At 52.3% G+C, this 14,535-nt stretch overlaps 2 protein-coding genes across 3 annotated transcripts; one reads left to right on the top strand and one right to left on the bottom strand.

Annotated features, from left to right (window-relative positions):
• Positions 1–703: 703 nt before the first annotated feature.
• Positions 704–11,172, bottom strand: BLCAP (BLCAP apoptosis inducing factor). Its single transcript, XM_075528771.1, has 2 exons — positions 11,029–11,172; positions 704–2,599 (listed from the first exon to the last, which is right to left on the bottom strand). The coding sequence occupies exon 2, from the start codon at positions 2,422–2,424 to the stop codon at positions 2,161–2,163; it is 264 nt and encodes an 87-aa protein (XP_075384886.1). The 5' UTR covers positions 2,425–2,599; positions 11,029–11,172; the 3' UTR covers positions 704–2,160.
• On the top strand, positions 4,306–6,617 carry NNAT (neuronatin). Of its 2 annotated transcripts, none has more exons than XM_075528773.1 (3): positions 4,306–4,456; positions 5,319–5,394; positions 5,645–6,617. In XM_075528773.1, the coding sequence occupies exons 1-3, from the start codon at positions 4,385–4,387 to the stop codon at positions 5,872–5,874; spliced, it is 378 nt and encodes a 125-aa protein (XP_075384888.1). In that variant the 5' UTR covers positions 4,306–4,384; the 3' UTR covers positions 5,875–6,617. The 2 variants fall into 2 exon arrangements, with proteins under 2 accessions (XP_075384888.1, XP_075384887.1); XM_075528772.1 differs by having other exon boundaries at positions 5,319–5,399; positions 5,645–5,879.
• Positions 11,173–14,535: the final 3,363 nt, after the last annotated feature.

Genomic DNA, 14,535 nt, shown 5'->3' with positions numbered 1-14,535 from the left:
AAAAAAATGCCAATAAGTAATGCTAGGACTGAAAAAGGGGCTAAGCTGAAGGTGATGGGATTTAAAAGATCAGGAGAAAATGATACCTAACTTGATAGCAATAAAGTACAAATCCAGGTAGAGCAGGTGATTGTCTGACATGACCACAGCCGTCGCCACGTCTTAGACAGGCAGCGCTCCAGTCTAGGGTCCTGACAAGCTACTCCATGCTGTCTTCAAAGGTCAGGGCCAGCGGAGGACAGTGTAGAACCAGGGCCCTCTGGAGCTTCTAGCCATAGGGTTGCTTGGCCAGCCTTTATTTATATTTCCACTTGAATTGCCATAAGGGATTTCACTTTATTTTTACTTCGAAAGCAATACCATAAAAATCCCTGATGATCATAGCCCCAGCTGTCTTAGGTTGTTTGTCAAGAGATCAGTTACTCCAATCTCCTATGGAGGGAAATAGTTTCAGGCGAAGAGCCATGGTAGCTGAGAAACTCGGATGTCTCATCTCTGAAAACTTTTCGGACTCCCTTCTGCTCGCTGCTCCTGCACCCCCACCCCACCCCTGCCATCTGCTCTCAAGAGAGAGCATATCAAATTTTCAGGCTAAGGTACTGTGGCGCCAAGGAATCAGCCTCTCCATGCTGTCCCTATCCCCACCAACTTAGAAACCCAACACCACAACCCAAATGGACTGCAGTCGCATGAAACCACAGAGTAAAGTTTATAAAGCTTTATTAAACATTTCAAACAGCTGTGCAATGAACACACCAGAAATAAAAGCTTCAGAATAGCAGTCCAAATGTTTCACAAGAGGGGCCTCACGGTCTCATTCCCTAGATGGAGTGCCTCCAGTTCTGTCCTCGGCCAGCCCACCTCCCTCCCCGTCTTCAGGCCCGAGGAAGAAGGATGGTTCTGACTGGAGCACGCCCATGCCAAAGCCCACAGGGTAGGGGCCAGACCAAAAGCTCCCTGGGCTGGTACTTGTTACTGAAGCGCAGAAAGGGGAACGCAAGTTGCCAGTCACCGAATCTTCCTGTGCATTCTTCATAGGTACAGTCGCGGTGTGCAGAACGAGGACTCTGGGTCACAGCACTCGGTCGTGTCTGAACCCCCTCGGGGCCCAGTGTGCCGGTCACGCTGTAATCCCCATGCTAAAGAAAAAACGGTAGCAGCACCCACTAGAACTAGCTATTGCTAAACCTCAAAACAACAGATTCAATAAAGCTTCTCAAAAAGGAATATACACATGTACTTATACACACACGCACACATACACAGGGCACACCAGAAATATCCAAACATCTATCATTGGGATCAAATCAAGGGCGATATGAGACACGCATGTACTCTCCCATTCACTCAACTGGGACGGCTGGATGTAGGGGAACACACCACCCCTCCCTCAACCCTGCAGAGCATGCTCGGGAGCCCCGCTCCTCAGGACGGGGGCAGGGCAAGGGATGTGAGGCAGAGCTGGGAAGTCATAGACCTGGATATTCAAGTGAAAGAGCAACAACTTCTGGTTGCTTCTTTCTGAAAAATGAATTCTAGAAAATACTGGAATTTATGGACAACAAACAGCCAAAACAGCTGATGAGGGGACGGAAGGGGGAAACGGGTGAAAAAGCGAGGCTCTCGGGCATCAGCAATCTCTTCAAATTCGAGATAAGTGCAAAGTGAGCCCTGTCTTAAGCAGGTGCTCCCCAAACAGGGAAAGGGTAGGAGAGAGATAACAGGAAACTCGGGGAGGGCTTAAGGAGTGGATAACGTTGTGGGAAGGGAAGGAAGAAGACCCTGACAAGGAAGGGCTCCACAGGGGTGACAAAGAGGCGGGGCATTTTATCTGCCTAGGTCACCCCGAGGTCCTCGGCCAGGATGGGCACAGACTCCTCGCAGGAATGAGGCGAGGGGAGTGACCATCCTGACAGCTGGAACCTAGATGGGAACAGAACACAAACCACAAGACCACTCACAACTATAGGACTCTACATTAAAAGCACCGGTCAGTGCCAGCATTCACATTATAAGGATAAAACATCACAGGCCAAAAAGGCGCAGTCAGGAATGTGGTACCCACAGGGCTGCAGGATTTTAAACTCCAATGCTTTATGATCTAGGTCAATGCCTCTCCTCCCGTCTTCTGCTTCCTTAGAAAGCTAGCTATGTGGGCTGTTAGGTGCCCACAATGCCAGGGTCGTGCGCCGATTCTGGAAGCGGGGAATCAGCGCAGTGGTACAGGAAACAGTTTCCCCAGCAGCTATAGCAGATGAGGAACAGAGCTGCCAGGAAAACCAAGGCACAGATCGTGCATGGTTTCCTGTCCAGGAGGAAGCTGAGCAGGTAGAAGCCCATGAACATGGAGTGGCTGAACCACAGGGCGGGGTTGAGCGGCTTGGGGATGAGGAGAACAGGCAGCAGCCACTGGAGGCAGTACATGATCTCTCCTGGGCAGGGCCTTCACCAAGGCCCCGGGCACCGCTGCAGGGACCGACTTGACGGGAGCCAGCGGGTGCAGGCAGCTGCCCTCTGCTTTCTCCAACCCTCACTCTGCAGGAGCTGAACCGCTGTGCTCTCTGGCTGTCAGCCCAGGATCACCAAGGCAGCAGATATCCTGAAGAGAAAAGTCAACACAACAGACAGACACAAAACAGACAAAAACCAAACCAAAACAAACAAACAAACAAACAAAAAAAACAGGAACAGAATGTATACTTATTTAGGAAAACGGATCATGGTTAACAACATATGTGACTCCCCTTTCCACCCGGCACACCCCTGGAGTCACCTCTCCAAGTTATGGGTTGGAGACCCTCCTAAGGTGTTGTCCCCTGAGTTTCTGGGGGCTCAGTGGGAGGGCTCTGGCATGGTACCCACAGTGGGCTGGCTTTGCCTGGGCTCTGCCCAGCAGAGATCATGTATTGCCTCCTGGGGCTACAGCCCGTTCTCAAGGGGCCCAGGCCCCACAATACCGCCCTGAGGTTGCCATCAGGTGGCCATGGACTCCGTGCAGGGTCCCCAGTGGGAAAGGAGCAGCTTTAAAGGCTAGCCTCTCACTGAAGTTGGGTTGGCACGCTGAGAGTTACAGCGGTTCAGAGAGCACGGCAGAGTGCCACCAGCAGCACCATCCCATAGTTTGGTGTAAAATGGCAGTCTCCAATAGCCCCCTTTCATTTTGCCCAAACCTGCCAACTTCTTCGAAAGTCAATGTAGAAAAAAACATCATGTCATGTCCAAACTGACCGCGGTAGGATCTGCTGTTGGCACTATACAGAGCCTGACCTCTGAGTTTTTTAATCAAAATTAATTTCCCATCCACATATGGGCAAATGCCAGTTGGCCCCCGCGCCAAGCAACTTGCTGGAACCCCGCTCTACTTTTCCAGCAAGCTCTGCGGAGAGGCTCTGCGCGGAGCCCACCGCTAGAGAAGTGGACTATCGGCCACCACAACCCTTTGGCGGCGGCGGCGGCGGCAGCAGCAGCGGCGGCGGGCAATGGTTCTGTGCGCCAGCCGCCCAGCGCAAAGGGTAGGAAGAACTGCGCTAGCTGAGGGGGCCCCAGGGAGGGGGTAGCCAAGAAGTTTAAACCTGCCCAGCAGAAACCATCCCAAAGCGCATTTCGTATCTCTTCCCCAGAAAACGCCTCCGGCGGCTGCACAAAAGGCGCCTATCTCTCCCGCTGGGTGGATTACCATTTTTGTACCCGGAGCGCAATGCCATTTCAATAGTCGCTGCTGCCGCCGCTGATCCTAATCTTGCTACCCTAAGGCGGGAAGGGGTACGCGCCCTGGGACGCAGGAAACAGAGAATGTGGGTTTTAAAGATGGAATAATCGGGAAGCGCCCGCTAAGTGGGAGCTTGCCTGTGTTGCGCCTGCTAGCTTCGTTTTCAGGAGCAGATGACCCTTCTCAAAGTTCGGTTTGTCTTCTGTGCCCACGGTGGAGTCCAGAGCAGTACTCCTCGCTACGACTAGAATTTGCAAGCTGGGGGAATGGGCGCCTGGTCACCGGGGCACACACCCTCTCTACCTTAATCTAGACCCTCCTCGAAGACGCTGTAACCCTCTTTTTTTACACCAACATTTAAACGCGGGCGAAGCGGAATGTTTTAGAAGGGGGTTAAAATGGAGCACAGGAGGCGGGGGTCGGTGTGGAAAGAACAGATGTATTATTCCTTCCTCTCCCGGGAAATGAAAAACGCCCCCGCCTCCGGTCCCCCCCGCCACCCCTCCCGCAAACACCCCCCTACGCGCATGCGCACTTTGGTGGCGGGTGGGTACTTAAGGCGCGGCTACAGCAGCTGCGGCAGTGCGCTCAACAGCGGGACTCTGTGCGATCAGTGGACCTCGGCGAACCACTAGCCCGCGCTCTACCACCTATCCATCCACCGATCTCGGGATCATGGCGGCAGTGGCAGCAGCCTCGGCGGAGCTACTCATCATTGGCTGGTACATCTTTCGCGTGCTGCTGCAGGTAAGGATGCCCGGGCTCCGGGTGGGAGAGGGACCCCCAAAACGCGTTGCCTGAACCAGCCTGTCTGCGTCGCGATTGCCGCCTCCCGGACCCATCCTGTCCCAATTGCCGCGATCCCTGCCTGCCCGAGTGGCGCTGCCCGCACCACGCACCCCACCCGTTCCCTGCGCCCTCCTAGTCGCGCAGACCCTCCCCAGTGCGCCCGCGGCCAGCCGGGAACAAAGACTCGGGGCGCGGCGGGCGCCCGCCGCGGATGATCGCCGAGGCTCTTAGCGACCGACGCGGTAAGAAAACCCGCTACACCCAGACAGACTGGACCCCAGGAGGGAGGCGGGACGCTCCGTTTGCGAAAGGACTTTACAACTCAATTAGGGAACATTTTCTCCTGTAAAAAATTACGCATTGCAGGGAATTTTTCGAAAACCAGAGCTCTTGACTAGAGTAAAAAGAAAAAGTTAGAAAAGGGCACTTCTCAGAAATTTTTAAGCACTTTGGAAGAGACGAATTAGAAAAAGTGCCTCGTAGAAAAAAGTGAGACAAAAACGCGCATTGCAGGAAAAATAGGACAAAATACATTAGATAAAATTGTAACGCACAAAAAATTAGACACAAAAGGGAGCTAACACAAAAAATCCAAATCAGACAAAGGCGCTTAGAAAAATCACAAACCACAAAATTGAGGAAAAAGGGGAAGAAAGTGCTTCCAAAAAAAGAAAAAGCACTTAAAATAAGACGCAAAGTGCTTTGTGTCAGAAAGAAGGAAATCAGAGAAAAGGTCCATTGCGCACCCCACAAGAACCCTTTACAGGGAAATGCCCTGCGAAAGGGATTCTTTGCCACAGGAATCGCTATTTCCTTCAAGGTGTTCCTGGAATGCTGCATTTACTGGGTAGGATTCGCTTTTCGAAATCCTCCAGGGACACAGCACATTGCGAGAAGTGAGGTATACCTAAGTTGTGGGTCCAATTGGCTTGCAGCCACGCAGCCCTCAGCACAGTTGGAAAGCCTCCAGCTGCCCTGACTCGTGGGCGAGCTGCGCCCGTGCCCGCCTCTCCGGCCTACTTCGGACAGGCGGGCGGGGCATGGGGCATGGGGCATGGGGCGGGGCGGGGGCGGGGCGGGCATGGCAGCACCAGGAAATGCCACTGGTGCTCTCCACTAAGGGCGGGTCCTGGATCTCTCACGCAGGTGTTCAGGTACTCCCTGCAGAAGCTGGCGTACACGGTGACCAGGACCGGGCGGCAGGTGCTGGGGGAGCGCCGGCAGCGGGCCCCGAACTGAGGCCCCAGCCCCCTCCCCTGGGCGGCCGTGTCATCAGGTGCTCCTGTGCATCTAGGCCAGCATGGGAACCAGTGCCGCGCAGGAATGGGGGGTCCCCTGTGCTCCCTCGCCAGAGGAGCACATGCCAAGGCCAGTGAGGGGCCTTTAGAGCTCCGGAGAAGCAGCACCGACAACGATGACGATACCAGACCCTTTCCGAAGCCCCTTGTACCCTCCCACTAAGGGGTGGGGCAGCGGGAGGATGGGGATGGGGGAGCAGACCCTAGAGATCTGGGCCAAGGCACAGCATTCTGATCAAGTCGGGACAGAACCACCAAGCCCCGCGGCCATGGCCATGCCAAGAGGCCCCACCACACACCAGCAGGATGAACATTCTGACACCACCAGCGAAGACCTGAATCGCCATGCTGAGAAGGCTCCCTCTGCGTGCCCGTGTGGCTGGACTGAAGGGTGTGGATTGAGCTAGGCTGAAAGGGGTCCTTTGGCTGGTCTTTGCCTATGGCATGCGCATTAAGCCTTTGCTCCCTCCATTCCCTATTCTCTCTGCGCCCTACTTCACCCCCTCCTAAGCCAACCCCCCCCCAAGAAATGTGTCACTTGATTTGGACCTACTCAACAAATAAACGAATCCCAGCTTTACTAAAAACAAAAAAACTTCTCCGAGCCCATAGCCCCTCACTGATCTTGCTTTTCCCTGGTCTCACGCAGCTGTAGTCAATAGTGTGGTAGTCGCTAAATGTACTGCTTGTTTAAATGTGCATAGTTGTGTCTCCCCGGCTAGATTGTAAGCTCCTGGAGGTTAGGGACCGCCTCTACAAAAAAATAAAAGCCAGAACCTCCCCCATCTCGCAGTGTCCCAAGACCCTGTGGGGTGGTGGAGGCGCAGCAAAAACTTGTCTGTGGTGACTTCTTTTGCGTCTCACACTTACATGAGTGGGCTGATAGACCCACCGTGTCACACTGCTTAGAGGAAAGGAGGGGGTGGCAACAACAAAAACGGGCTCTCACACACCCAGTGCTGCCTCAACACTGTCCTGAGATAAAGGACCATTTCCTCCTCCTCAGGGGTGGGTGCATCCTTCCGATTCTGGGATAAGCAGTCTTGTTTACCAGTCACTCCTGGAGCCCTAAGGAAATGAGCATTGAACAGGTGGGCACTAGTGTGGCTAGAGTAAAGGGCACGATATAGGGTGTGGCACCCTCTCGCCCCCAAGACCATTCCCATAAGCCCCATAAACCATACCTGAATCACAAGGGCATCCTGCCTAGCTTTGCTACTGCTTAGGATCTGCCCCCACCAGCTGCCCCCAAGAATCCCTCTTCTGTCCATCTTCCCCATTACTAGATTTCTTTCCCCACACTTGCCCTCTTATTCTTGGGGGCACTTACCAGAACCCTAGCCTAGTGCTCTCGCCTGCTGTGTTCGTGGGAGGGTAGGCTGCTCAGCTCTCCACTTCTCTCTTCCTCTCTCCAGCTTCTCAGTGACTTAGGGTTCTTTTTACAAGAGGTCAGCTGACTGCCTCACCCAATGGCCCTGCTGCCTGTTCAACCTCATCTCTGGTTTTATGTGTCCCTGTCACTACACAGCTGTTCCTGGGCCAAGAGCAAGGAAGAGCCATAAGTCTTTCTCCTTGCCATTTCATCAAATCCCTAAGTCGCAGCTGTCACAAACACTTGTGGAACACAAACTATGTTGTTCCCTTGAGTCTGATCATGCTTCTCTCCTTTAAGCAAACCTCGTAACTTCTCAATCCAACCAGCACCTTATAGAGCAGTGGTTCTCAACCTATGGGTCGCAACCCCTTTGGGGGTCCAACGACCCTTTCACAGGGGTTGCCCAATTCATAACAGTAGCAAAATTAGTTATGAAGTAGCAACGACAATAATGTTATGGTTGGGGGGGGGGGCCACCATGACATGAGGAACTGTATTGAAAGGCCACGGCATTAGGAAGGTTGAGAACCACTGTTCTAGAGGTGGATCAGAAAAGTATGGGGAGAGGAGCCGTGGCTTAATTCTGATCTTGGTTCTGCCATCAGTGAAACCAGGGGATCTGGTCAGGTCACCAGCTTCAGTTCCTCTCCATCAAAGATCACCCTGGTGGTAAAATGGAATCCGGGGTTTGCAACTAACTGCAAAGGTCAGCATTTTGAACCCGAGAATTGATCCACAGGAGAAAGATGAAGCTTTATGGTCCCAAAAAAGATTTATAGTCTCAGAAACCCAAAAAGGGAAGTTTCAGTTTGTCCTGTACGGTTGCAATGCGTCAGAATCAACTCAGTGGCAATGGATTTAGTTTGGTTACAATCCCTATAAACTCCAACATATTAGAAACATTCTGCCACTCCAATGTGACAATCAGGACCCCTCAGGGCTGGGCTAGTGATGTACAATCGGAGACTACATTTCTCATTAGTTGGATGACTCCAGCCGCTAATGGCGAGGCGGTCTTCCCTCATGCAAGATGACTCATCCACGGGCAGTGCCATACCTCTTCCTCCTGGCTGCAGTCCAGATCCTGGCAGCCTTAACCCAAGTTCCTGCGGTTTGCCCATTGACCGAAACACGTTTCAACCTGTGTGCTCATGAAGGTTGTTCTATCCCTCACAGCCTTCAAGAGGTGTGCCTGCCTGCCAACTACCCCAGTAGTTCTAACCTCAGTCCAAGTTAGCAGGTGACTGGGTTCAGGAAGTCAGGAGAGCAGCACGGGAAGGGTCTGCCTGCTCCACCTCCCACATCCCTCTCCCAAGAGGGGATCTTAGCAGAAGACCTTGACAAAGCCCAGCTATGGGGCTTCCTCCACCCTTCCATCAGCATGGTTCTGGCCAGGAGAAGATAGATTTCCAGGCTGGGGTTGTCCAGGGGGCCTGCCCGGTGGACTTGAATATGACAATGTCTACTGCCAGTTTCTCCTTTCCAGACCCAACCCCAAGTTATGGCAGCCACCACAGTCCACCAGAAGACTGAAGGCATATGTTCACTTTTCATCCCTGTGCAATGCCTAAGTGTGTTGCAAACACACCTTGTCTGAAATATTTTTTTCTGTAAGCTATGACATCAAAGCTTGTGTTGTGTTCTGATAGAGAACAATGAGAGGAGTTGAAAATGACTAGTGTTTTATTGTAAAGCCGTTGGGCCCACAGCACTGAATGTCCACTGACAACTCTGTCCCCAAACTGCCTCCCCACCTCCACCCTGCAAGACTTTGGCCCCACAAGATCAAGGGCAGAGCCAAAGGGGCTGGGAAGAGACTGAAATGGTGTGGGAGCCCCAGCAATAGAAAAAAGCCCTTAGCTTTACCAGTTGAAGTTATATCCAGAGGATTTAGGTACCATGACTTTCATAGGCATGACAGTCACCTCCACGTGCAGTGTGGATTATCACCCAAGAAAAGGATGTCTGTTCTGGGGGCAGGGCAGGACAGCAAGTTTCTTGAACTTCAACTGTACAGACAGCCGCACCTTATGACATTCAGGTTGGAAAAGGGTACAGGGCTTGCCACGAGCCATCAGTGAGTTATCTATTTTCAAATTTAATATATCTACTCTGGAGTCGGGACTCCTACAGGAGATTCAGAATTGGAAGTGTTTTCCGGAACCAGGAATCCCGGTGATGTGGTGGGTCCACAAGGTCCGCTGTTTGAAACCACAAGCTGCTTTTCAATAGCTAGATGAGGATTAATTGCTCCCGTAAGGAGTTAGTCTCTGAAACCCACGGAGGCAGTTCAACTGAGCTCGATAGGGTCACTATGAGTTAGAATTGACACCATGGCAATGGAAGTTTTTTTTTTCTTTCCCCCAACAAATTTTAAACTTGTGTGCATGTGCACACACACGGCCACACAAGTCCAAGACACTAGCAAGTGTCTGGCAAGTCCCCTTCCTTGGTCTCCTCTCCCGTCCTCTATATGCCCCAGAGGCAAGCTGTCACTTTCTTCTGTGAGAATGGTCCCAAGTGCTCTCAGCCATCCCCACCCCCACTCCCATGAGGCTCATACCCAGCAGGATTCAGATCCTGAGCAGGAAGTCAGAAAAGCAGGCAGCCAGCGCATGGTCCTGGGTATATCACGAAGTGACAGGCTTGAAATGGAATGTGTATATTTCAAGGATAGGAGAACAACAAGCAGACAGCCAGACCCAGATTTCCAGCTTCCTCTTTTAACCAGCAGATTACAGATAAGAAGCTAAATCGTTTGTGGCAGCAACCCTAGCAGGTCCAATCTCAGATAGGGAACCAACTGGGTTGCTGGAAGCCAATCAACTCCCTCCTCCTCCCTCCAACCTGTTAACATATGCGTATATTAATTAGTTTCTCATTTAAACAAGCAAAATAACAAGAGCTAACGCTTGGCAGTAGCACTTAAGCTAGAACTTTTTTTTTGGACCGGGCTTTGGTGCTGCCGTCCAGAAGGCTGACGGGATGGCTGGGCCATGTCGGGCAGGGCACACAGAGGCTGTTCCCAGCACACCGGTTCCCTGAAAGGGATAAATGCGATCCGAACCTATAAACAAAAAGGCCACATTTCTCCCCCCCCCCCCCCCCCCCCCAGGGCAGACCCCAGTCTCCCAACATCTGGCAGTTGGGGCACGGAGGCCTGGGAGGAAAAGGAAAGTTTGGAAGGAGGGCCGAAAAGGCAACACCCTCCACCCCACCCCCTACCCCGCCTTCTTCCTTTTCTGGCCATTGGTGGTGAGGCACTCTGTGCTGTCAGCTGCCCTTGAGGGCCACTCCCCTTATTTATCGGAGGAAAGGGGACAGGTGCCCAAACTGGGTGTAAAGTTGGAGAGCGTTAAGATGCGCCCGCGGCTGGTCGGTCGTCTCTCACCCCAAAGCGGGGGCCCGGGCCCGCAGGTAGTTCTCCCCTCGCTCCCCACGCCCCTTGTGATATTTTTAAAAAGGCAACTGAAGTGGTGGAGACACAGTGATAGGCTTCTCGTACACCGGGATTCCTGCCATGGGCCCTTGGGCCGAAGAGGGGGTCGTCTCGCTCCCCGGTCCCGGGCTCTACCTGCCCGATTCCGGAGCAAGACAGGCAAGCGCTGACCTTGGAAGCCAGAGGGAAAACCCAGGCGTCTGGTTACCCGCCCTCGGGTCAGGAAGGGGCCCCAAGGCCTAGGCTGGGGCAAGCTGGCTAATCCCGTCCCCGGGCAGGGATGGCCCCCCAAAGTACCCGAAGAAAAACCCCCGGTAAAGAACCAGGTGACGCCTAAGGTGACCCCAAAGGGACAACATGGCAGCCCGGCCAGTTTAAGGGCCTCTTATCCCACCCCCGCAGGCCGACGCCACCGTACCTGTGAGCCCTGCCATGGCGCCACTGTCGCGGTCGCCGTCTCAGCCGCAGCTACCCTCCGCCTCAGCGCGCCGCCGACGCCGCAGGAAGCCGGGAGACGCCCCCTTGGTCTTCTAGCCGAGCCCGCCGAGGACCCCTTCTGGGACTAGGCTGTCTAGAGCAGATGCCTGCTTATACGGCTCAAAATGGGGCTACTCTCGTCAGGTATCATCACAATGCTTGCGGCCAGACAACACTTTTAGGCATAACTACATGCTTTTGCGAAATTATGACGGGTTGAGCGCTTCAGACCCGGGGACTTTTCAATCAGGCGTATCGTACACAGCTTTGGGTCCTGGGCCCATGGTCCTTTCATGCATATGCAGCAGCTTACGAGCTTCACTCCTTCCGAGACGAGGGGCGGGGCCCCGCCTCGGTGGCTGCGTGCCCTCTGGCTCGCGGGCACGGTCCACGTACTCGGGGAAAACCTTGTGATGTTGGCTATTGGGACCCCCCTCCCCGGCCCCGTTCGCCAGGGGGGCCAAAGCTCATGGGCAGAAAACGTCCTGGCGCAGAACTGGAGACCCGCGACCCCAGGTCGGACCCCCTCTGGGTTTGGGGCAAACCATTCGCTCACCACCGTCTCCCTGCGCTAAAAACAGACCCACCGACTCGTGGAGCCGAAGTTTCAGGGCGCTCGGCTGCAACTGGAAAGTTGGCGGTGGGAACCATGGCCCCGATCTGTGGGAGAAAGACGTGACCGTCGGTGTCTGCCCTGTAGGCTCGCTATAAATCGGGGTTTAGACCCTTCACTTGAAGGGCCCTGGGGCCATAGAGCTTAGGTGTTGGTTTGCTAACCGCCAGGCCGCAGTTTGAAACCCCCAGCTGCTCCGTGGGAGAAAGGGAGGCTGGCTCTCTCCTTCCGGAAAGAGTTACAGTGTCGGAATCCCACCGGGGGAGTGCTACTCTGCCTTACAATGTCGCAACGAGCCAGAATCAACTCTGTGGCATTAAGTTTGGCGGCGCTATGGTTTGGAGCTCAACGGCCAGTCTAGAAAGTTAGTTGGAAGCCGCGGCCTTTGGGGAAAGATGTGGTAAGGCTTTCCTGAAGCTTACAGAACTGGGCTGCATGGGGCAGTTCTACTTGGAAGCCACTGGTGCCGGTTGGTTTAGTTGTAGGTTTACTCAGGTTCTAGGAAAATGTCTCAGACTTAGGGGAAACAAATGAGTCCATGTATTAATATATTAGTTAAACACATTCCTGAGCACAGATAATAGAGCAGAAAGTGACATAGGCCCTGTTCCTAACCTCAAGACAGTCTACCAGTGGTGTTGAAACGGAAAAACAGTCATCAAACAATCACTATAGGACCCAAGACCCAATGCCATTAAGCCGATTCCCACTCATAGGGACCGGGACTAGAACTGTCTCTGTGGGTTTCCAAAGCCATCATGATCGGCCTGGGCAGGGGCCTCATCTTCCTCCCGCAAAGCTGCTTGTAGTTTGCGACTGCTGATCAGCAGTCCAACCCATAACATGCTGTGCCACCAGGTTTCCGAATATTACATTTCTACAATATAACAGAAACTGTTACTGAGCCAAAATAGCACAATGCGAAGTTAGTATTTTCCAGCCTGGCCTCCATCTCAGATGTACACACGCTGAAGGGGGCGTTTTCGTTGACCTTTCCCCCAAAGAACTTTGAGCTCATTGATTTATACCATGTCAAAAGGATCGGTTTTTTGGCATGCTTAAGAGATTCAGTGGGTGTTCTCTGGGTTTGGGGAACAAAATGAACCAACCTGAAGGGATAAGATCAGGGCTCTAGGGTGTACTGGGCAAGGTTTCCCTACAAAACTTAAGGGTAACCCTCGCTACCCTTGAATAATGAGCAGGTGCATTGTCTTAATGGGAAAAATTCTCCCATGAAACTTTCCTGGCCTTTTCCTTCCCAGTGCAATTTTCCATTATCTTAAAACTTCTTTATCAATAGTCCCTGTGTGTGTCCTGTGTCCTTCAAGAAACTCAAGATGACCCCTTCTGAGCTGACTTCTCTGCCTTGAAGTTAACCAGCTCAACAGCTCTCTGCTGAAACCCTGCCTTCTGAGTAAACAAAAAATCCCCAAATTCTAAGCAGCCATTTCTGCCTTGAACTTAGCTGGCTCAACAGATATCCTCCGATACCCTACCTGAGCTGACCAAAAAAACACAACAGCAAAAAATACCCACCATCCGAACTGACCTCTGTGCCTTGAATTTAACTGGCCCAAGAGATCTCTCTAGAAGCTCTGTTTTCATTGACCATCGTTTTGTAAGACAACCTGGCAAGACTGTCTAACCAAGAGAATGTGTCTGCAGCTGTCCACGGACCTCAGACATGCTTAAGCACATCTTGCGTGGGCTAAGCTCACAGATGTATGAACTGGAAACCCTAGCAGCTGCATTTTTGTACTCCCTCACATAAGAATGTAGTCGATGTAACACGAATAAAAACATACATCATTAGATGTGTTATCTTCATAATCTATAATGAGTACATTTATGATTCTAGAATATATTTTCATTATATTATGTGCTTAATTATATTAGTATAATGACTATATTTCAAATCAATGTACATATGAATCATGGGAAATGCTATGGAGAAATTAATAGGATTAATGTAGAGTGAAGAGGACAGGGATCAAGTTCTTGCCTTCTATGCAGAAGACCCAGGTTTCATTCCGGCCAAGGATAGGGCCTACCAACTGAGAAGGAGGCCATTAAAACCCACCAGATATATGTCAGAAGACAGACCTAGCAGCTTCTGACAGGGCACAGCTTGGGAAACCTTACAGAGTGGGTCTCTGAACACAGGGGGTCCCAAGGGTTGAAATTGACTCAGTGGCAACTGACAATCTGCAAGACCCAAGTTCAAGTCCCAGACAGCGTGCCTCATGGACTGCCACCGCCTGCATGTCAGTGGAGGCTTATGTTGTCGCTATGAGACCAAACAGGTTTCAGCAGAGCTTCTAGACTCAGACTGATGGGGGAAGGGTCTGCCAAACTGCTTCTGAAAAATCAGCCAATGAAAGCCTTGTGGATCATAACAGTGCATTGTGTATGAGGCCACCATGAGTCAGAGCTGATGTAATGGCAGCCAGTGGGACTGACAGCATGCTCAGCTGCTGGCTAAAAGGTTGGAGGTTCACGTCTACCCAGAGGCATCTTGGGAGAAAGGCCTAACAACCTATTTCTGAACAATCAGCCTTTGCACACTCTGTAGAACACAGCCCTTGGACACACGTGGGATCACCATGAACCGGAATCGACTCAGCAGCAGCTGGCTTGGTTCCGATCCATGTAGCGTGAGGAGTGAGTGTGGGACCGCATTTGGGTTGAGAAACCAATGAGAATTCAGAGGTGCTCAGGTCCAGCGTGAGAGGAAAGATTGAAGGCCTGGATGGAGGGGCGAAGAGCGGAGTGGGGATGAGAGATGAGCAGAGAGTACACAGCACAATGAAGTAAATCGGGTTTATATTGCTAGTG

The sequence above is a fragment of the Tenrec ecaudatus genome, chromosome 12 (genome assembly GCF_050624435.1).
Source record: "Tenrec ecaudatus isolate mTenEca1 chromosome 12, mTenEca1.hap1, whole genome shotgun sequence".
Lineage (NCBI taxonomy): Eukaryota > Metazoa > Chordata > Mammalia > Afrosoricida > Tenrecidae > Tenrec > Tenrec ecaudatus.
This window is presented reverse-complemented; position numbering and strand designations above follow the sequence as displayed.